The 23,863-nt window shown below is 39.7% G+C and overlaps 1 protein-coding gene across 2 annotated transcripts in view; it reads right to left on the minus strand.

Moving 5' to 3' along the window:
• hars (histidyl-tRNA synthetase) overlaps positions 1 to 23,863 on the minus strand; it is a 31,875-nt gene that overhangs the window by 2,899 nt on the left and 5,113 nt on the right. The window contains exons 2-11 of one of the 2 annotated variants that reach the window (XM_072590275.1): positions 21,793 to 22,133; positions 19,758 to 19,847; positions 19,045 to 19,164; positions 17,617 to 17,712; positions 15,710 to 15,835; positions 14,681 to 14,788; positions 11,544 to 11,642; positions 5,827 to 5,920; positions 3,422 to 3,549; positions 1,846 to 2,106 (exon numbers count right to left, since the gene is read on the minus strand). In XM_072590275.1, the coding sequence (XP_072446376.1) occupies positions 1,846 to 2,106; positions 3,422 to 3,549; positions 5,827 to 5,920; positions 11,544 to 11,642; positions 14,681 to 14,788; positions 15,710 to 15,835; positions 17,617 to 17,712; positions 19,045 to 19,164; positions 19,758 to 19,847; positions 21,793 to 21,903 (1,233 nt within the window). In that variant the 5' untranslated portion in view covers positions 21,904 to 22,133. The remainder of the gene's footprint in view (positions 1 to 1,845; positions 2,107 to 3,421; positions 3,550 to 5,826; positions 5,921 to 11,543; positions 11,643 to 14,680; positions 14,789 to 15,709; positions 15,836 to 17,616; positions 17,713 to 19,044; positions 19,165 to 19,757; positions 19,848 to 21,792; positions 22,134 to 23,863) is intronic. The other variant, XM_072590276.1, reaches the window with a different exon arrangement.

Genomic DNA, 23,863 nt, shown 5'->3' on the forward strand with positions numbered 1-23,863 from the left:
CTTTACAAAGGAGGCTTGAACAAATATATCGTGGTCTTTGTCAAGGTTCATCAGGTGGTTGTGGAGAACAGCTTGCGGAGCACAAATATCAACTGAGCCAAAGAGCTGCCAAATCAATGAAAGAAGCTCTTTGCTAGTTTTCCAGTGCAAAGAATTACCTGCAATCAAATGTTCAAGGCTGGCACATTTGAAGCTCCAGGACAGCAAAAACACAATGGGTGAAAGCACCAGCTAATGCTTTTCAGCCATTGCTAACTAAGTAAAACCCCTCAGGTTGCATATTTGACACATGATGAGTACAGTCAACATTAACTGTAATCTAAATGTACTGAGTAACAGATTATTGGAAAAAACTGATCTGATTTTCATTTTATGTAATGTAAATGGTGAATGGTATTATGCGCACTTTTTATAACATTTAATAAAACATTTTTGGAAAAATAATCTTTCCTAAGGCAGAGTAATTAAAAATCTCTGAAACTTACTGAGACGAGACCAGACATTTCTGACAAAACTCAGCAGGTCTTAGAAAGAAGGTAGAGTTAACATTTCGGGTCCAGTGACCCTTCTTCAGAAAGTAGGTGCTGAGGGTATTGCTGGCTCCTTGTCCTTCCCCATTTTACTTGATTTTACAAGTTTCACGGGAGACGTAGCATGGTGTTAACGTTACTGGATCAGTAATCTCGAGATCCTGGCCAATGTCGTTCGACCATGTGTTCAAATACCACCACAGTAACTGGGGGAATTCAAAGGTAGGCTCAGTAATGGTGGCCATGAAACTATCACCAACTGTTATAAAAACCCAACTGGTTCATTAACATCCTTTAAAGAAGCCAAATTTAGCATCCTTACTTGGCCTGGCCTACATGCGACTATAGATGCAAAGCAATGTGGTTGACTCTCAGTTATCCACTGAAATGGGCAATTAGTGGCATTGTCAGTAATACCCACATAGTGGAGAAAGTGAGGACTGCAGATGCTGGAGATCAGAGCTGAAAATGTGTTGCTGGAAAAGCGCAGCAGGTCAGGCAGCATCCAAGGAGCAGGAGAATCGACGTTTCGGGCATGGGCCCTTCTTCAGGAGCCTTTTCTCATTCCTGAAGAAGGGCTCATGCCCGAAACGTCAATACCCACATAGCATAAACTAAACAGAAAAAAATTCTGCACTAACTGCACTGGTGTGAGACTACAACCACATAGGTCTAATGGGAAAAAAGGTGGCTCCTCTCGTTCATAAATGGTCATTGGAGAACCCAGTTGTTTGTTTATAACATTCCAATAGCTACTTGTTAACCCTTTATCAATTGTCAGTTCTTTTTACTTCCAGATTTAAAAAAAACTGCATTCAAATTCTGTTTTTTTTGGAATACAGGACTCTCAATACTAGCACCTAATTACTGCAGCACCAGTGAATAGGATAAAAATAGGTGTTCACATTTGAAAAGCTAACCAAAAGGAAACATGAAGAGGACACTGACAAACTTAATGCCTGTTTTATCGAAAATAAATACCATAAACTAAACATCAAACTGACCAGGTATCAGGATCAAACTTTAGTGTCAATCCATTGAAATATATAGCTTTCAGACTGCGAGTACACTGAAAATAACAAAGTGTCTCTGGTCTCCCAAGCAGGTACACTTTATTAGGGGGTGCAATTCAACCTAATGTATGAAATTTGATTTGAGAACAGCCACACTAAACTAAAGGAACTTGATGGAAAATGGAAGTTGCAACCCTGACTGAAAAGTGTTGCAACAGGTATAAAGTGTCAAAGTAACGCAATGCTTCTCATCTTAAATATACTTTTTTGCTGTAAATGGCACAAGGGGTCAGTTGTAGTACCTCCATTCTCTGTTCCATTATGGAGAATATCCTTTCAATCCCAATGCTGACTCCCACGCATGGCACCTTCCGATTTTTGGGATCAAACATTCCAACAAGGCCATCGTATCGCCCTCCAGCAGCTACACTGCCGACACCAACTGGTTCACAATGTTCGTTCTGTTGCATCTGGGTGTCAGCCTGATTCTGGACCAGCACAGCCTCGTATATCACACCGGTGTAGTAGTCTAAACCTCGAGCTAAACTGAGGTCAAAGACAACCTGAAAAAGAGAATGATTATTGTCAACTCAAAATCAATATAAAATGAAATTTGCATGCATCCACAGCCACCAAAATATTTTTTGTAACAAAGATTCAAAACAAAAGTTTGAATCCTTCTTACACCATTTATCAGACCCATATTTTGTTTCGGAGTGGGCTAAATAAATGTGTTAGTTTTGTATTAGCAGTAGATTAAATGCGGTTGCTATTTGCTGCTTTAGAAGCAAGATTCTCAAAACAAGTCGTAAAGGTGTGTCGGAGAAAATACATAAGAACTTACGTAAATGTGAGACTTTTTCAGGGAGGTGTGCACGGAAGACTTTACATCACAGATTACCCAACAACTGTCACTTCATCCCTACACTACTGTCTAAGGACAATAGCAAATGCAATGCGACAATGAGCCTTCAAGTAAATTTCACAAACATATAAACCGGCCTCCTTTTAATGCTTTATATCTGACTTGTTGTAAACAAGAGTTCAAACGATGAACTGTGAGTCTATGAGAATAGAAGTGTTACAAACAAGATTAGTGCCAGCAAGCCAATTCCTTCCAATGAACAATGTACAATTTCCACCTTGAGGGGAAAACTTTCTTGTTCATATATCATAGAGTCATAGAGATGTACAGCACAGAAACAGACCCTTCGGTCCAACCCGTCCATGCCGACCAGATATCCCAACCCAATCTAGTCCCACCTGCCAGCACCCAGCCCATATCCCTCCAAACCCTTCCTATTCATATACCCATCCAATGCCTCTTAAATGTTGCAATTGTACCAGCCTCCACCAAATCCTCTGGCAGCTCATTCCATACACGTACCACCCTCAGCGTGAAGAAGTTGCCCCTTTGGTCTCTTTTATATCTTTCCCCTCTCACCCTAAACCTATGCCCTCTAATTCTGGACTCCCCGACCCCAGGGAAAAGACTTTGCCTATTTACCCTATCCATGCCCCTCATAATTTTGTAAACCTCTATAAGGTCACCCCTCAGCCTCTGACACTCCAGGGAAAACAGCCCAGCCTGTTCAGCCTCTCCCTGTACCTCAGATTCTCCAACCCTGGCAACATCCTTGTAAATCTTTCAGAACCCTTTCAAGTTTCACAACATCTTTCCGATAGGAAAGAGACCAGAATTGCACGCAATCCTTTAGAGTAAAGAAAATTACAACATTTCTCTCAAACAGATGTAAATGAAAATTCCTATATTAATTCTTATGGGTTACATTCCACAAATGATAAGGTCATCAAGGAGAACCAGGGGTGCTGACCTGAGCATTAGGTTATATTAAAGCATACAGCTGAGCTTCTTACCTTGTCTTCAACACCAAGAAATGTCAAATACTCAAAGAGCTGTTTCATGTCAGCTAGACCTTCCAAAGCCACCTTGCTTTGTGACAATTTGTCATCCTGCAGCAGCTTGTCAGCCAACTCCGTTGCACCTGGAAAAGACACGGGATTAGTTTCCCTGCTTCATGAAGGAATAAGTAACACAATTGATAAAGAAAAAACATGACTACATTACTGATGGTTTACATCACTGAATCAAAACAGGTAACTGACTTTAAAAACTGAGGGAGACTGTGATATAGTGGTGGTGTCACTGAATGAGTAATCCCTTGGCCCAGATTAATGATTTGGGGTGGAGGTACCGGTGTTGGACTGGGGTGGACAAAGTCAGAAGTCACATGACACCAGGTTATAGTTCAATAGGTTTATTTGAAATCACAAGCTTTTGGAGCAGCACTGATTTCAAATAAACTCAATGAACCATAACCTAGTGTCATGTGACTTATGATTTAATGCTTTGGGGACACAGGTTCAAATTCCAAAACAGCTTGTGGAAAGGAAACCTGTTGACTTCATCTTTTTCACCCAGAGAGTGGCAGATGTATGGAATGAGCTGCCAGAGGAAGTGGTGGAGGTTGATACAATTGCAACATTTAAAAGGCATCTGGATAAGTATATGAATTGGAAGGATTTTGAACAAAGAACAATATAGCAGAGGAATAGGCCTGCATCAACACATTTTGCCTTTCCATACTAAAACCGTCCTCACTTACAAGATTCATATTCCTCTTTTCCCTTCCTATTCATATATTCATTTGGGTGCTTCTTGAATGCTGCTATTGTGTCTGCTTCCACCACCTCCTCCAGGCACTGACCATCCTTATGGTGAAAAAGACTTGCCTTGCCAATCTCTTTTAAACATTCCCCTCGCACCTTGAACCTGTGTCCTCTAGTAATTGACTCCCTGGGAAAAAGCCTCATTCTTTCCACCCTATCCATGCCATTCACCATTTTATAGGTTGCCCCTCAATCTCCTGTGTTTCTGTGAAAACAAATCCAGTCCATCCAAACTTTCTTCACTGCTAAAATCCTCCATACTAGGCAATATCTTGGTAAACCTTTCCTATACTCTCTCCAAAGTATCCACATCCTTCTGGTAGTGTGGTGACCAGAACTGTTTAGAGGGTTATGGGTCAAATATTGGCAAATGGGAATCGGTTAATTTCGAATATCTGGTCAGTATAGTGGTGTTAGAACTGAAGGGTCTGGTTACATGCTGTATAACTCTCTGACCTGGTCTGGCCTAAAGTGAGTCTGGATGCACAGCAATGTGAATGACTCTTGACTTCCATTTCAAATGGCGTAAGACCACTCAGCTGAAGGACAATAAATGCTGCTTTGCCAGCAAAACTCATTTCCCATAAGATAAGGATAAATAAAGTTTCAGCTTAACTTTAAAATTTGTGCACAGTTAGGCTGCAAAACCACTGTGGTCTGAGCTTTGTATGTGTCTTTTACTGAAGCAGCTTTGCTTATCCGTATGGAAAAATTCCCCATCAAATCACAGTCATATTTCTTGCCCCAGGAGTAAGCATGCAAATGGGGCAGGCACATTATCTGTATTTACCAACAATGGGGACAGTACATATTGTGCTTACTACCTTCCTTGAACACTAGTGGAACTCTTCTCATGTTTGGGCCAACATTGCACAGAGTAGCATCAAAAAAAGTCTGGTCGTTTCATTATCGGTGACAGCTTGCAGCACGCCAAACAGAAACAGTATGTACCTGAACAGCAGTGGCTATTCTTCAAAAAGTGGTTCACTGACTGTGAAGCATTCTTACACCCTAAATCCATAAATATGTGTTTGTTCCTTAAACCAAAAGAGAAAATGCTGGAAAGTCTCAGCAGGTCTGGCAGCATCTGTAAGGAGAGAAAAGAGCTGACGTTTCGAGTCTAACTGACCCTTTCTCCTTACAGATGCTGCCAGACCTGCTGAGATTTTCCAACATTTTCTCTTTTGGTTTCAGATTCCGGCATCCGCAGTAATTTGCTTTTATCCTGTGTTTGTTCCTTGTCTTTTTACAGGCTAACATTATTTTTATTTCTGTTAACAGCTGATGGCACAAAATGCTGGAGAAATTGCTGTAGGTCTGGAAGTATCTGTGGAGAGAGACAGAGTTAACATTCCAAATACCTTTTCTTTGGATTCTTCTTCAGTAATTCCAAAGAAGAATCATATCAGATTTGAAATGTTAACTCAGTTTCTCTCTCCACGGATGCTGCTAGACCTGCTGAGTTCTTCCAACATGTCTTTACTTCAGATCTCCAACATCCACAATATTTTGCTCTTACACAAACTTATGGAGATTGAGACAGCTTTGAGGACTTCAGTTAAAAGCACTCTATATTAAACAAATAAGCATACCACTAAGCTGAACATATTCTCCAATTTTATCAGCAGTTTCTGGAGAAAGCCCCTTCTCTGCAACCATTTCATTCTTCACTTCCTCCCATGGCATCTAAAAGTGAATATCAAACAGGAAATGTGAATGCACAGAAACCTGGATGTAGTGACCAATGCAGGATTGTTAAAGAAATAGTAAGAGAAAGTAAAATAAGATACACACATAATAAACACATTTATTTTGTATGTTATTGGCTGTCAATAAAGTGATGGATTAACATTTTAAAATAAATCAATAAAAGGCATGAAAAAAATGCTTAGCTCGGCTGAAACAGACAAGAAGTGCAGCATTACTCAATTACATGAAAAACTTTATGCAGCATCATTTAACAGTAAAAGGTATATTATTTTTAATAAATAAACTTCATAACAGTCAGAATATAAAAATGCCAGGAATAAATGCAAGCCAGGGTTATCAAGTCTACCAGTGATTCAGTAAACTACACTCTTTTACCGTACTGAACTGATGGTTTAGGTCAGGGAGATTTGATCTTTAATTGGTGCTGACCTAGTTGAGTTTAGAGTTAAGACATCACCCATTGAAAACAGAAAATGGGGAGGGTGTGTCATTAAATATATCCAAGACTGAGATAGACAGATTATGCAAAATGGGAGGAAAGGAGTTAAGGATCATCACATCAGCCATGATCTCACTGGATGGTAGAGGAAATTCAATGAGCCAAATGATCTCCTAAATCTAACGGTCTTCAGCCAGCATTATGCTGGGTCCAGAGTAGTTCCTGTCAATGCTTATTGAGATCACAATAAGAAACAGAGAAAGAAATCAGACAGATTTTCCAAATGTTGAGCTCTATCCAAAATCCATTTGAGGAGCCAAGAGTGATTTATAGCACAGAAGGGGGCTAATTGGGCCGTCAAGATTTTGCCATACACGCAAAGGTCATTAGGTTAAAGGCAGCATCATTTTCAAAATTTAAAAACCACAAACAGTATCAAAATTTAAATCTGGATCACTTTAATCATGTTTTAAAAGGCTACTTTTTTACTTTAAGATAAATTCGGAGCAGAGAGATACAAAATTAAGGTGCTGCTTAGAAGATAATGCACTTCAGAAGCATTTGAAGTTTTCCTGCAATACAAGTACATCAGAAGGTCAATTCAATTTGGGAGGTTAATTTGCATTGAATTTCTCTTGCGTTACCAGGTAAACAGAAAGAAGGAAGATAAGGATCCATTTGCATCTGACAGGACATTTATCTGACCATGAAGATCAAGACAATTAAAACCAAGGGCACTTAAAGTTCCAGGATTTCATCTGAACCAGGCAATGATAAAACATTTGATAAAGATAACGAATAAATCCCAGATGAAAATAGTTTATTTATTTCACTGCAATTAAAAATCATGGGAAAATTCCCAACTAGGGTGGCCTATCGTTACGTTATCTAAATTCTTATTACTGAAGCACAAATGTATAAAGGAATAGTCATAGTTTAGGAGAATATTTCCGAACATCTGAGCCAGCCTGTGACTCTGCAGATAGCATGAAGGCAGCAATTGTGAGTTAAAGTCCAGTTCTTGGACTTGTTTTTAAACATTCATTCATGGGATGTGGGCATTGCTGGCTTGCCAGCATTTGTTGCCCATATCTAGTTGCTTGAGGTGCTGGTGGTGGTGCTGCAGTCCATATGCTGTAGGTAGACCCATAATGCCATTAGGAAGGGAATTCCAGGATTTTGACCCAACGAAAGTGAAGGAACGGCGATATATTTCCAAGTCAGGATGGTGAGTGGTTTGCAGGCTGACTTCAGGTGGTGTCCCCAGGATCTGGTGGCCTTGTCATTTTGTGATGTAAGTGGTTGTAGGTTTGGAAGAGCTGTCTAAGGATCTTCAGAGAACACTACCTCTCCTCCTTCAGTCACCCTGGCCTAGCCACGGACCTGGAGCCTTGGCCGTGCATGTGATGTCGGCCCAGAGGAGTCAGCCCAGCATCTGCTCCTTGTTTGCCAGGAGACCGCAGGCTGGGGTGAAGCTGTGTCTGGCTTGACCTGGTGTCGTCATTGCCGCCTGACAACTCCTTCCTCACCCACCACTCTCCAGACCCAAAAGAAAACAAAGAAAAAAAAAGGAGAAAAGAAAGAAAGAAAGCCAACAGTAGCGGATGAGCCCCTGGCTCAGCCCAACGACTCTGCCACCACCTTTAAAAATGTTAAGTTCAGTTGAGTTTCTGGTGAATAATAAGCTCAAGGATGCTGTAGCAGGGGAATTCAATGATGGTAACAACAATGAATGTCAAGTGCCGGTGCTAAGATTCTCTTTTATTGGAGATGGTAATTGCCTGGCATTTAACATGATGACAGTGTTACACAACATGATGGAGGTTAATATCAATGAGAAGGTGAGAGACTTCCCTTTCACTAGTGGTGGTTACTCTTACCGATACTGTCATGCATTGATGCATCTGCAGCCAGCAGATTGGTAAGGATGAAGTTAAGTATGTTCTTCCCTCTTTATGGTTCCCTTACCACCTATCATAGACCTAGTCTAGCAGCTATGTCCTTTAGGATTCAACCAGCTCAATCAGTAGTGTTGCCGTTGAACTACTCCTGTTGGTGGATATTGAAATCCCTACCTAGAGTATATTTTGTACTCTTGTCAACCTCAGTGCTTCCTCCAAGTGTTGTTCAAACATGGAGGAATACTGATTCATCAGCGGAGCACGGACAGTATTTGACAACCAGCAGCAGGTTTCCTTGCTCGCATTTAACCAGAAGTCATGGAGTCCAGTATATATGATGAAGACTCCCAGGGTGACTCCCAGGGTAACTCCCTCCCACTGTACGCCACTGTGCCACCACCTCTACTGAGATATATCAAGGGATGGTGATGGTGGTGTCTGAGAGATTGTCTGTAAGGTATGATTCTGTGAGTATGACTATGTCAGGGTGTTGCTTGACCAATTGGCAAGACAGCTCTCCCAATTTTGACACTAGACCCCAGACATTGGAAACAGCTTTCTATGGTTGACAGGGCTATTTCTGCCATCGTTGTTTCCGATGCTTAGCTCAATGCCAAGTCATCTGTCCGATTTAATTTCCTTGTTGAGACTTCGGAGCGATTAGTACAACTGAGTGGCTTGCTTGGCCATTTCTGAGGATAGTTAAGAGTCAACTGCATTCCTGTGGGTCTGGAGTCACATGTAAGCCAGACCAAGAAAGGATGGCAGATTTTCTTCCCTGAAGGACACTAGTGAGCCAGACAATCAATAACAATTTCATGGCCATCATAAGAGTCTTAATTGCAGATAGTTTTTTTATTGAATTCAAATTCTACCATTTGCCATCTCAGGATTCGAACCCTGGTTTTTTAGCTAATAATTTAGTGATAATACTGTAAGGCCATTGCCTCCCTACTTGAGCACAAAAATCTGGACTGACAGTCCAGTTCAGTGCTGAAGGAGTGCTGTACAGAGGTGCTGTTCTGAGTAAGCTTCATACTCATTTGGGAGAGAGCACAGCCAGAGTGACTGTGTTTTTGGGAATATGAAACACCATATGAATTTATATTTTTTATTTTTCTCTCCATTTTATTTAACAATTTAAAGTTCAGTAGTAGTCTAGTTAAGGATATTTTCTCTTCAACCTGTTCAGATGTGTTATTACATACCTCTGGAACAGATGAGACTTGAATGTGGGTCTCCTGACTCAAAGGTAGGGACATAACAACTGTGCTACAAGGGCACTAACAGTTCAGTTGAAAGGTTAATCATGGAACAGATTCAAATGTATTATCAGCCAATCACCTGAAGACTTAGAGTCTTAATAGGTGGTGATTACTATTGAGACTTAATCAGTTCAAGTCTTCTGAACTCAGTTCTATTAAACAGGTGGAGGGGCCCTCCTGTGGCACAATGGTAACGTTCCTACCCCTGAACTGAGAGACCTAGGGTTCAACAGTGGGACTGTTGAAAGTTCATGATCAATTAACTTTGCATGAGCAGTTGGGAGTGAGTACTTTTTGGGAATTTGCAGCACTATGGGAGTTCAATGTAATGGGAGAGGTACATTTTGCTTTTTTTCTTGGTTCATAATTTCTAAGTTTGGTTTTGGTTTATAGTCTGTACGGCTTTATTCTTCAGCTTCAACTGAGCAGAGGAATGGGAGTCCTGGATGAATGGCTGCAACTTCACGGCACTGCTGACTGAGAAAAAACAAATCAAACAGTGACATCACAGCAAAGTGGGGTGTTCAATAATTTGGGATTTTAAGGCGTGTAATGTTTTGGCAGAAGAGGCTAACAGAAACAGCAGGAATAAATGAAAATCAGGATCAATATAATAAAGTAAGTAAGCAAAGTATGGTGATATACATGCAGACCTTACATTAAACACTATGGGTATCTGCACTAAGTATTAACTGTCGTAGAGTCATTGAGATGTACAGCACGGAAACAGACCCTTTGGTCCAACCCGTCCATGCCAACCAGATATCCCAACCCAATCTAGTCCCACCTGCCAGCACCCGGCCTATATCCCTCCAAACCCTTCCTATTCATATACCCATCCAATTGCCTCTTAAATGTTGCAATTATACCAGCCTCCATCACTTCCTCTGGCAGCTCATTCCGTACAAGCACCACTCTCTGTGTGAAAAAGTTGCCCTGTAGGTCTCTTTTATATCCTTCCCCTCTCACCCTAAACCAATATCCTTTAGTTTTGGGAAAAGATTTTGCCTATTTACCCTATCAATGCCCCTCATAATTTTGTAAACCTCTATAAGGTCACCCCTCAGCCTCCAACGATCCAGGGAAAACAGTCCCAGCCTGTTCAGCCTCTCCCTATAGCTCAAATCCGCCAACCCTGGCAACATCCTTGTAAATCTTTTCTGAACCCTTTCAAGTTTCACAACATCCTTCTGATAGGAAGGAGACTAGAATTGCACGTAATATCCAACAGTGGCCTAACCAATGTCTTGTACAGCTGCAACATGACATCCCAACTCCTGTACTCAGTACTCTGACTAATAAACGAAAGCATAACAAACACCTTCTTCACTATCCCATCTACCTGCGACTCCACTTTCAAAGGGCTATGAACCTGCACTCCAAGGAATCTTTGTTCAGCAACACTCCATCGGACCCTACCATTAAGTGTATACGTCCTGCTAAGATTTGCTTTCCCAAAATGCAGCACCTCGTATTAATCTGAATTAAACTCCATCTGCCACTTCTCAGCCCATTGGCCCATCTGGTCAAGCTGCTTCAAAAGCTTATCCTGCAACCCAAATAGACTGAAAAGACATCTATCGATGAATCAACTTGTGAAAGAAGGGATGCAACTGTGCCAATGAGGAATTGGCTGAACACTGCTCTGCCAATATCTCAAGATCTTTTGTGAAGGACAGGAGTGGCACAAGTTTGAGAAAATGGGGACACGTTAACCACTCTGGATGAGATTGTTAGCTAAACAGAGCTGACAAGTGGTCACTGACTTTAAACATGTATCCTCCACACCAGTGAGGTTGCTTGAACTGCTGAAATGCCCATCATTTTCGTTTTTGAAGTCAAGTTGGTATTATCAACTGGAAACTCCTGAAAATAAAGCCTCATAAACCAATGATTTTAGGCAAGAGTTTGGAACAGTTTGAAGAAAATAATAGGACAGGTTTTTCACATATTCTGCACAAAAGGCTAACAAGTCTGGTTCATCAGCCCTTTACCTTGTCCATTTTATCCACCGCAGAACAGATTGTTCGGAATTTATCAGCTGGGACTCCACACACTTCAAACATCCCATCAAGAACACGTCTGTCATTAACCTGCATACAGGCAAATGAACACAGTTACAACAGCTTTGAATCAGAATAGTTTTTTTTGCATGATACAGTTTCAATCCTTTGAATGAATCATTGCAAGCTGCAAAATTATATCTTCAACATTATAATTTAATGAAAAATTAATGTAAAGAGAAAAATGCACAGATTAACACTAAGTTTGAAAAAAAGACTACTTCCCGATTTAGATTTCCGATAGTAAGATACAAATTTGCACTAAAAATCTTTTGAAGAATCAGAGCTCACTTCAAGTGTCAGTTTGAAGTCAGCAACATTGCAACTAATGTAGGCCCTACCCAGTGAAGCACGGGTCTTTTGTCTGTTCTAATCACTGACACACAGGTAAGTAATAAAATAACATAATCAAACAATTATTTGTATATCTGTATGCAGATTTATTTGTTCATTTAATGACATCTTATCGCGCAGTAGTCCTGCACATTCCTGAACCATGTATTTTATAACATTTGCACATGATAAATCACAGGATGGGTGAAGCCTAAATTTGTAACCTGTTCCTTGGATCACATATAAGACAAAGAAGTTGCAAAAAATCTGCTCTCTTCTCTTTGATTGGAAAGTTCCAGTGCTTAAGATTCCCTTTATAATACAAATAAAACTGAAATTCACTATGAAAGAGTTAAGCAACACCCTTACATGTTGTTGGAGTGTACAACTGATTTGTTACATCATTCCATGGCTTATTTAATCCTGAATACATTGTACATTTGATTCAGAAAGAATTTTATATGATCAAGCAGTTAAGCAGTTTTATTTATTCTTGTTCAATAAGGAATTACATTTAACCTCCTAACTGTGCTCGTCTCTAAACTATTCTCAAGCAAAACAATAAATGTACCGAATAAACAGGAGTTCCTAACAAGTTCTGGAAGTATTCATGATGTGTACCACCCCAGTTTCCTTTCCACCACAGTCAGATTTGAATCTCCTTCAGAAACCTGAGGTTTAACAATAATTGCTGCTGGATTTTATAAATCAAAAGTATAAAACTGAAAACCTCAACAGACACAAAACAAGTACAGGCCAGTTTTATCAAGGTTGACTAACATAGTGGTTATGTTACAGTGGTTAAACCAGATGCTTCATTGTGTATACTAGATGCCAAGCCATCAACATCTGTGCTGCCTTCATCATATACTCATTCAGATGCCAGTGTACAAACAAAGACCTTCTGTACAGTGAAGTGACTACTGGTCACAACCCCTGGGTGTCCATCAGGTCTGTGTGCAGGGAAAGCTGGCCAAGAAGACAGTCCAGAGGTAATGGAGGCCAGCACATCCTGAAACTTCTCAGCCAAGAATTTGAGCTCTGCAGCACGTGGCAGAGACTGCCACACCAAAGCTGGACTCCTGAAACACATCGCGTGATGCTCAACATAGAGTTGACCACCAAATGATCACCTCATAAGCCAGAAGGCTGCTGCTAATCTAAATACCTGGATAAATAATGAAGGGTTTGAAAATTTGAATTTGAATTAATAAAAAAAAAGACACTAGCAACTGTCAATGAAGTTATCTGACTTTTTATTATTCACCTATGGGGCATAGGCATCATTAGCTGGGCCTGTCCCTAGTTGCTCTTGAGAAGTTGGTGGTGAGCTGTTTTCTTGAACAGCTGCGACTGTTGTGCTGTGGACCGACAATGTCCTCAGGAGAGAGAATTACAGGATTTTGACCCAGCCACAGTAAAGGAATGGTGATACATTTCCAAGTCAGGATGGTAAGTAGCTTGGAGGGACCTTCAGGTGGTTATCATAGTCATAGAGATGTACAGCATGTAAACAGACCCTTCAGTATAACATCTCCATGCTGACAAGATATTCTAAATTAATCTAGTCCCATTTGCCAGCACTTGGCCTATATCCCTCTAAACCCCTCCTGTTCATATACCCATTTAGACACCTTTTGAAATTAAGTAATTGTACCAGCCTCCACCACTTTCTCTGGCAGCTCATTCCATACATGCACCACTGTGTGCATGAATACGTTGCGCTTTAGAAGATCTAAATCTTTCCCCTCTCATCTTAAATCCAGTTTGGACTCCCCTACCCTGGGGGAAAAGATGTTGACTATTTACCCTATCTAACCCTGGCAACGTCCTTGTAAATCTTTTCTGAACCCTTTCAAGTTTCACAACAACTTGCCTATTTCAATTCTTCTATCTGCTTAAAATGTACTCCCTTAACCCCAACCTATTAGTTCTTGAATCCAATTGCTCATATTTGTTTCATCTTTGATTAAACCCGATTTATGCAATAATAAACTGTGCACTTAGCTCTTCTGTAACAAAAGCTTTTAGTTTAACAAGTTATATTCTACAAAATCATTCACATTGCTGCGCTACCCATAACATATTCATAAATTTCCCTTTGCTAATATCCTCTATAGTTTTGTTTCACCTCAATTAGCAACACGTCACCTTCAAGTTCGTTTTACGCTCTAAACAGCTTACTTAGAAAGAGTATTAGCATGCAATGGACATGCAGGACAGCACAACAAATGCACTTTATTCTTAAAATTCAAACTTATTTCACTCAGTGTTCTCTGACGTGGGCTTGACCATCCTACTTAGGTTTTGATTTTAACTGGAGGCAACAGGACGGCTTAATGAAAACAGAGTATACATAGTTCAACCTTAATTACTTTAGGATGCACAGGAAAGTTTCAAATTGATTATTTAACAGTAAAGAGATCATTTGGGGCTTTGACACAATGTTTTCCTGCTTAGATAGTGTCGCAAATATGCCTGACAGTTAAGATTAAAAAAAGATGCCAAACATCCTAAATCTGTCTGTTCGTCAGCTTTGCACATTGAGAAAAGCTGCATGCTGGTCTGATTTCTATCTACCTTTAGACTAATATCATCATCAAAGCCATCACATTGATGCCCAGGGTTCTAACCAAGAAAGGATTAAAATGAAAGGAGTGGTGTCCAACTGTGGCATCTCCAACATTTCACTGTTTTAAAACCTTTTGAATATTACTTAAATGCCCTCACTTTACCTTAATGACAAAGTCTCCCAGCTGCAGCTCGCTGAAGATCTCATGAACAATTTTAAGACATTCAGCATCAGGAATCATTGGATCATACTGACCAGCAATATCAAAATCCTGAGAAAGGAAACAGTTCTTTAAAACAATTAAAAATGGGGCCAGCAATTTAAATAAATTTTGCTTTGCAGCAATGGATACTGTGTAAACTGATGAGAAATTACAACAATGGAAAGCAATTGTGGAGCAGGCTCATTGTCCAAATGCCCTGATCCTGCTCCTAATTTACATATTCATATTCGAAACAGCTAATTTGCTTACAAATTTCACTTACAATAATTGAAACGTCAGACAGGCTGATGCTATATGAAACAAAACAGAATCAATATGCATGATCTGAGCAGAATAATAACATTGTCTATACAAAGTGGATTTGCTGAGAGGCAAAACAACTCCACAAACCGTATATGATCAGACTAAATAACAAACTTCTGCAAAAGCATCATGTAAAGATAATCATGTTTATTAATTCTGACTTACTGCCTAAATCGAAGCACGTGTCTTTTAAATTACCCGTAACAATAGTGACTCACTCCCATGGATTCCCTATCAAAGTGGAGAAACTTCTTTGGGATCCCTGCCATTGATAACATGCTCTCAGCAACCCTCAGCTCTAAGCCCCAGTGACACTGGTTAAAGTGTACATTGTAGAAGTGTATCGTCATTGCATCAAAAACAGAGAAACCAATGATTTTGTGGATCTCCTCAGCTCACATTGCAGAATCCCTGTAATATGAAAACCTACATACAGTTCAGTACATAATAGACAGCAACTGAAGCATAGGAGCGCTGAAAAATATCACTTTCTATACTGGTGCTACCTACGCAATGGATTCTCAAGGAGCAGCTTTCAGACATTATGCATGCAGCCTTTTGGAATAGCCACTAACATTCAGCTTTTCTAAAACTATTCCACTTTGCTCGGTGAATTAATTCTTAGTGGAACGCATCTCCAAAACCATCAGCTCCATGTATACTCACACATTGATAAAACTCCCTGTAGCGGCCTCTGGTCATGGCTGGATTATCTCTTCGATATACTTTAGCAATGTGATACCTCTTAATGTTGGTAATTTTATTCATCGCTAAATAACGGGCAAAAGGAACCTGAAAAGGTCAAGGCCAAATACACAGAATGATAACAATGATTGGCTGCACAGCTCTACTTGAAATATTGTAATTTTTCAGCTTGTCAGAGAATTAAAAGAATTAATTTGCATTTATTCTGGTTTCATCTGCGTTCTGGAAGTGCAGAGGTATGGCGCCTTGACTGCCAATTGTCCTCCAGTATCTAACACGATCAGCTTATCTTCATTTTGAGCTTTGACAAATGACAAATTTGATAATGTTGGAATGTTATTCAATGGCATCAGCCTGCTTACCTACATCCGCATGTGATTTTCCTAGCAGGGATAACTGCTCAGATCAAATAATAAACACAAAGCATCAAGTACTTCAGAAAAATCTGTCTGAGTTCTAAACTCAGAACAGCAACCACTGTGAGGGTTTTCCATTTCTTACACAAGCAGTTCTGTGACCTCCAAATGAAGGCACCTAATTAGGGGCATTTTTCTGCCATGGGTCCACCCAGATTAGGAAGTTGATGGAGATATACTCAAGCTCAATAGATCCCTTTGCATCACATATAGTTGGAATTGAGGCCAGCTTTCAGAGATAAAAAAAGTCACTGTGACAAATCCACTGTGTTATCTGGTCTCCAGAATCCATTGTATTATTCAATCTGTCCTGCCTGCTACATACAATGCCATTGTTATAGAATTGTGTGCATTTATCTTACTCTAGCCTCAGCCACTGCTCAGTTGGTAGCACTCTGAGACAAAAAGTTCTCAGTTCAAAGACTGCTCCAGCGCCTGAGCAGAAAAGACAAAAGGTGACAATTCAGTGCAGTACTGAGGCAGTTTTGCACAGTCAGTTGTGGGACCTTTTGGACAAAATATTGAACCAAGGCCCCAGATGTCCATTCTGGTGAATGTGAAAGATCTTGTACCTCTATTTTAGGCTGGGCCAATGAGTTATCCCTGGTGCAAAAACTGAAAGTGCTGGAAAAGCTCAGCAGGTCTGGCAGCATCTGTGAAGAGACATCAGAGTTAATGTTTCAGGTCTGGTGAGCCTTCCCTCAGTTCTGGGGAAGGGCCACCTGATCTAAAACATTAACTCTAATTTCCCTTCACAAGTGCTGCCAGACATGCTGAGCTTTTCCAGCAATTTCAGTTTTTGTTTCTGATTTGCAGCATTCACAGGTCTTGTGGTTTTATTGAGTTATCCTTATTGCCCTGGCCAACATTTATCCTTCAAACATCGCACAAACAGATTATCTGATTATTATTTGATTGCTCTTAAAAAGATCTTAAGTTTAATTGGCTGACAATTGTTTACAATACGACTGTGACCATACTCTGATTGCAATTCACTGGCTGTTAAGTGCTTCGATACATCGCTACAATGAGAAATACTATGTTTCAACTATGAAGAGATGGTAAATGGACAGGGTTTTTTTTAAGAAAGAGCCTGACTGAGTCCTCAAAACTATGAGGGGCATAGATAAGGTCAATGAGAATAAATATTTCTCTTCGTAGGGGCAGGAGACTTAAACTGAGTTCAATGTGAATTGTTTTGCACCCAGTGTGATAGATTTCTGGAACTTGCTGGCTGAAAGGGTGCTACAGTCAAGAACCATTATAATGGTTAAAATGTATTTAGATGAATACTTGAAACGTGAAGACACACAAGGCTGTAAACCAAGTCCTGGAAATAGGATCAGAGTAGTTAGGTGCTTGATGACCGACAGTGACAAGATGGGTTAAAGGGCCTGTTTATGCTACAATAGAGTTGTTTTCTTTGACCAATTTAGTTCACATCAAGGATACAGTCAGATCATAACGCAATGACAATAGCTCGCCACCCTGATCCTTTAAGTCGTAAATAAGTTTTGAGTCTTCACCATATTTTCCAGTAAGTGTTTCCTAAAGAAAACAAATAAACAACGAGTTAGCAAGAAATAATTCATAAACATATTGTCAGGAATTAATAATGAGGATCTTCTGAGTGAAATAAGAATAAATGCAACATTCACATGCAATAAATAATAACTTTTGCTGGGATCAACTGAATATTTGACTAATGTGAAGCAACTGAAACATGCCTTTGCTCATTCCCCATTATCTGCAATTGTGGCCAATAAGGTTTGAACTGTCATAAGACAAAGACAAGCTGTGACAGTTATTCAGTTCTCTCTCATCAAAACCTGAGAGCTAACAGCTTATACGATCTGAACTCTCCCTTTCATTTATTACCTTTCTGAACAAAGCCCACTAACGGAACATACAACACAGACTGCCAGTACTCTTGACTCCTGTTTAAGATGCAGCGGTGACGGGCTACTCAAGCATTATTTAATCATGTTGTATAATATGTATTGGGTGACAGGTTTAGACAGTAGATTTGGATTGGCTCAGGCCTGGAGGGCCGATGGGTCTGTTCTGGGCTGTAAATTTTCTTTGTCCTTTGTTGTTCTTTGTATCTAGTAGTCAAGCTAATGGCAATTTTGTCCAAAACCACGTATATGGCCTTGGTGCAGTGAAGACAGGTGAAACAAAACATTAGCCTACAATGTGCTACAGACACAAGGCACTCATTAGGGAGATGCTGTGTTACACCAAGACTGCAAAAATATTGTACGTTGATGATTTCAAGATAACTACATTATCAATCTCTCAATTTGCAAGCAAAATCAGAGACGTAGAGAAATGTCAGCCTGTTAGTTATGATATAGAGTAATAACTCAGCTGTTAAGAGTTCAAATTAAATCGTAACAAACTTGTGGAATTAAAGTCAGAAGTCAAAGGAGACTAAAAGAAAAGCAACCAGGAAAAACTCTGGACAGTTGTGAAAGCCCAAGAACCAAACCCACTCAGTCTTCCCTACATGAGAACATAGTTAAGTTCCACATGGTTCATTTTAACATTCGCAACATGTGCAATACATTCGACCCTCAAGACAGATTTTATGTTTCTGAACTTAAGACTGAGGAAAAACTCTACAATGTAGGGAAAGTAGCAATGGTTAAATATCCAGGACTGATTGTTGTAACAGGAATAATACCAGGTTTTTCCATGGAGGCTAAATTCCATAAAAACGTACTGCATGTTGATCTTTATCTACTAAGAGCTTTCTAATGATACACAAATACCAGTCTACCAAACAACCTTGACAATAGCACTGTTCTGTCAAAGATTTTCCTATCCTGCCCAATTCAAATTGGAACAGGTGTTGCACAGGCCCATTGAGTGTTTTACCTTGAGCTCAAACACTGGAGTATCAATGGTTTCAGCTCCATGACGTTTAAAGCAGTTAATGATGGTGCTGAAGACTTTTTCACGGATAGCCATTTGCTTTGGATTATAGTCTCTGGTCCCCTGAAAAATTGAAAGCTTACATAAGATAACAAAAAGAAGCACATCCATTCTATGTAACTATGCAGTATAAAGATAATAAAATTCAAACCTATTGGGAAGCTCTCAACAGAACTGCAGTGTAATGGCTACCACTAACACAAATATAACGGATGTTGAAAGCAATGATGGTATGTAAATGTGGCTGTCAACTTCAGTCACTTGCCTCTCTGCAGATCTATGGTGCATCACTCTGGATGCCTCAGTATAAGGAGAATATAATCACATTAGACAGAGTACTGAAGAGATTTACAGGAATGGTTCCAGGAATGAGAAACTTCACTTATGAAGAAAGGCTGAAGAAGTTGGGCCTGGAGAAAAGGCGACAGGGCAAAGCTGATAGTAGTTTTCAAAATCATTAACAGATAGAGAAACTGTTCCTGCTCATAAAAGCAAAAGTTGATTAGCAAAAGAAACAAAAAAGTGACATGAGAAAAAGGGTTCACTCCTTCTGCATGTAAGATTTCTGTGATAGCTGGCTGTTAAAAATATTCTGCAACATAAAGTGGAGTTCTGCCACTCTCTGAAGCTTTTATTTACAATCACATCTAACATACCTTGGGTGTTTTGAGGACAAACGTTTGTTTTCCATCATTAGTTCCAAGCTGAGCTTTCAACTCCAGCAACTTTGCCAATGCTTCTGTAACCTGATTTTAAAAATAAATTTTAAACCATTAAAAAAGGACTAAAATCTTTCTTTCAACCAGCATACATCATTAATAAAAAAACTCTCTTAACTATATCAGGTGGTCTATTTCAAACAGAAGCAGGGAAGTTATTCTGTGTCCTGACCAATATTTGTTATTCAATCAAAACTACAAAACCAGATTGAGTATCACAGATGCCATTTGTGAGAGTTTGCTGTGTGAAAATTGGCTTTCTAATTTCCTATATTACAAAAGTGACTACAATTCAAAAGTATGTCTTGAAACTCACGATATAAATGCATTTTCTTTGGTTTAAGGCTGTAAATTGAAAGCTGAGAATTGCTGCATTTTGACAGAAATAACACGAAAACTATGTATCTCCAGGGCTGGGGGCGCATTTTTAAAAATTGTACACATTTCAGGGCTACTTATTCCAGGTTAAGAATTTCCAGAGGCCTAAATACTGAATCAACATGCATAAATGCAACAACTGTTTCTGCTCTCAATTCCCAGCAGTTTCCAGAGTATCAAAAATTACAGCAAGTTGGAACACACCTTCCACTCATGTAGAACAAAATAGTTAAAAGTTACATCAGAACACCCATTTAACCTGTATTCCTGATGAAGGGCTTTTGCCCGAAACTTCGATTTTTCTGCTCCTCGGATGCTGCCTGAACTGCTGTGCTTTTCCAGCACCACTCTAATCCAGAATCTGGTTTCCAGCATCTGCAGTCATTGTTTTTACCTATTTAAAACATACAGTCCTGTAGGCTGCCAGCATTTCAAAATAGATAGCTGCAGGAATCAGGTTCACAAGTCTCACTGGTGTGAGTAACTGAAAAGCAATATTCCCTCTAAATTGGTTATGTGGTTGTCAACTTACCTTCACAAAGTATGAGTATCAACAGCAAGTGCTACAAGGGTATTTAACAGTGGGGTTCATGCTGGATTATGGAACTGTTAACATACTCTGCTATAACTCTGAATTTCTCTCAACCACTTTCCAAGGAGGAGCATAGCTAGTGATGCAAATAAATTATTTAAGCAATTTGACTGTTTCATTTTGTGGTACTTTTACTCTGCTTTGGCTGGCCATTCAGATATTTTCAAACTAACCTGTTCAGAGTTGTTATGATACACGTACAATGCAGGTATTACTCAAACCTGGGCCTCCTGGTTCAAAGGTAGGCACACTAACCACTACTTTTTCTCCATTCAGTCACTCTATCTTTTTCCTCCATAATTAAGAAGACAAATATCTAAATATAAAAACTAAAATCATCAACCTTGCTTGACTGGCTGACAAAGTACACTTCAGGGAAGATTTACTTTTGTGAAGGTACAGCAACCTGGGAGAAAGATTCTCAAACAGCAAATTTTAGGCTTGACATATCACATTATTTCATGTTTTCTGGAATCATCTCAAGTTTTAGCTTAGTGATATCTGCATACATCTAACCCCTCCTTTTGACCATGCTCCATCAATGGCAACTGTGCCTTCAACAGTCTAGGCCCTTAACTCCGACAGTTGCCTTTCTAAACCTCTCTCATCCCTAAAACCTAATTCTTGTCCACGGTTTTGGCCATCTGCTCTAATATTGCATGGAATGGTTTTATGCCAAATGCTATCCTATAATACATTAGAAATAGGAGGCGTAGGCCATCCAGCCTATTGAGCCTGACTAATCTCATCGTGGACTCAGCTCCAATTATCTGCCCACTCACCATAAACATAAATTCCTTTACTGTTCAAAAATCGATCCCTGCCTTAAATACAAATCAACTTGGATCATTTCATTCTTAAGGTATTACACAGACACAAATTATTATTGTCACTAAACATCTGAGCACTAATGTGCTGGCTAAATATTAAGTGGTAAATGCATTAATCGACAAGCTAAAACATTTCTTTAGTATTTACATACATCTGTTACAAGTTACGCACCTGCTCATTAGGCAGAGAGCACATCACCCGTGCATTCATGTTGTGATGTCCAATCCCGTTGCAGATAAATCCAGACCAGTATTTTGCAGCAAATGTTCCAAATTTGTTCATTTTGGTTTCAGATTCAATGCAAAAGTTTAATTCCAACAATTATCAAAGTCCCAGAAAGCAATGTTAATATTCAAGTCCCATTGAAATCCACCCGTTAAAATTTCCATTCCCGTAGACTCCATCCATAATTCAGAATTCACCAGGGTCCAATAATTAAAAATCACAAGGGGAAGGAATTTCCAGATGGATCGTGCATGAAGGAACAGGAGAAAACTGGTCAGCAATTACCACTAACCCAGTGGTTCAGGGTGGCAGCAAAACATGGTGGGAGGAGTAACAATGATAATTAACTAAAACGAACAACAAATTTCAATCACACAGGTCTGGAAGAACTTCTCGCAAGTTGTTTTTTTTTTGTATTGATGGTTACAACCAAGTATCATGTTACCAAAAAAAAAACAAAACAACAGATCAGTGCTGACTATTTCAGCAACTAATGTAACATTCCAAATATCATGAAGTTGATACTTGATTGCTGTGCAATGCATAACAAGTAATTACCATTTTCAATTTATATAAATTCCACCTGGATTTTAATAGTAATTAAGGACAAGTTTTGCCGATACTTGTATCAGAATATAAATGTTTCGCCCACTTTGCACCTTCATATTTTCTGAAATATCACAATGCCTCATCAGATTTGTTTTGCAAATGCTTTCCTATTTTGGCAAGGTTCTTCCAGTTCTGTTACAGTTAATAAATTCCCCTACCATGATCACCTTCTGAATGCACATAGCAGAATGGTTTCAAATAAATTCACATTTTCCCACTTTCCTCAATCAATATCTATTTAAACTTCTTTGTTGCTGACACAGTGAGATCACCCACCTGCATCGTCAGCAATTCACCAGCATACCCACATATGCACCTTGAACATGGTGTCATAGGCATCAGAATTGGTTTCAGCGGTCTTCGTGGATACTTCCCACGTTCAGAATAAAACACATTGTTGTGGGCCTAGAGTCACATGTAGGCCAAGCTGGGTAAGGACAAACTCCTGCCCTATAGGTTATTTGGGAACTAGATGTTGAACTAGCAATTGTTCCAGATGAGCAAAAAAAAATCTGCTGCAGGATTAATATAAACCCCAGCTTTAAGGCTGCTGAGCTCCATTAAATTGGTATTTAACAGCAATGGATTCATACTTACCACTACTGAGACTGGGTTTTAATTCTAGGTTTATTAAGCAATATTAAATTCTACCATTGTGGCATCTAAATCCAGAGCCTCTGGGTTACCTGTACATTGCCACTCCACCACCAGCTCTCCATCTGCAGCTCTGCCTCCACATTATCTAAGATCAACTATTTATATATTAATATACATAATACAGATCAGTGTATCATAGCTCTCGAGTACAGTTAGAGTCATGGAGATGTACGGCATGGAAACAGACCCTTCGGTCCAACTTGTCCATGCCAATCAGATATCCCAACCCAATCTAGTCCCACTTGCCAGCAACAGGCCCATTTCCACCAAACCCCTCCTATTCATATACCCATCCAGATGCCTTTTATGTTGCAATTGTACTAGCCTCCACCACTTCCTCTGGCAATATATTCCATACACGTACGACCATCTGCGTGAAAAAGTTTCCCCTTAGGTCTCTTTTATATCTTTCCCCTCTCACCCTAAACCTATGCCCTGTAGTTCTGACTCCCCGGCCCCAGGGAAAAGACCTGGCTATTTATCCTATCCATGCCCCTCATGATTTTATAAACCTCTATAAGGTTACCCGTCAGCCTCTGACGCTCCAGAGATACGCCCCAGCCTGTTCAACCTCTCCCTATAGCTCAAATCCTCCAACCCTGGCAACATCCTTGAAAGGGTTCAGAAAAGATTTACAAGTTTTACAACATCCTTCTGATAGGAAGGAGACCAGAATTGCATACAATATTCCAAAAGTGGCCTGACCAATGTCCTGTACAGCCACAACATGACCTCCCAACTCCTGTACTCA

The sequence above is a fragment of the Chiloscyllium punctatum genome, chromosome 20, assembly GCF_047496795.1.
Source record: "Chiloscyllium punctatum isolate Juve2018m chromosome 20, sChiPun1.3, whole genome shotgun sequence".
Lineage (NCBI taxonomy): Eukaryota > Metazoa > Chordata > Chondrichthyes > Orectolobiformes > Hemiscylliidae > Chiloscyllium > Chiloscyllium punctatum.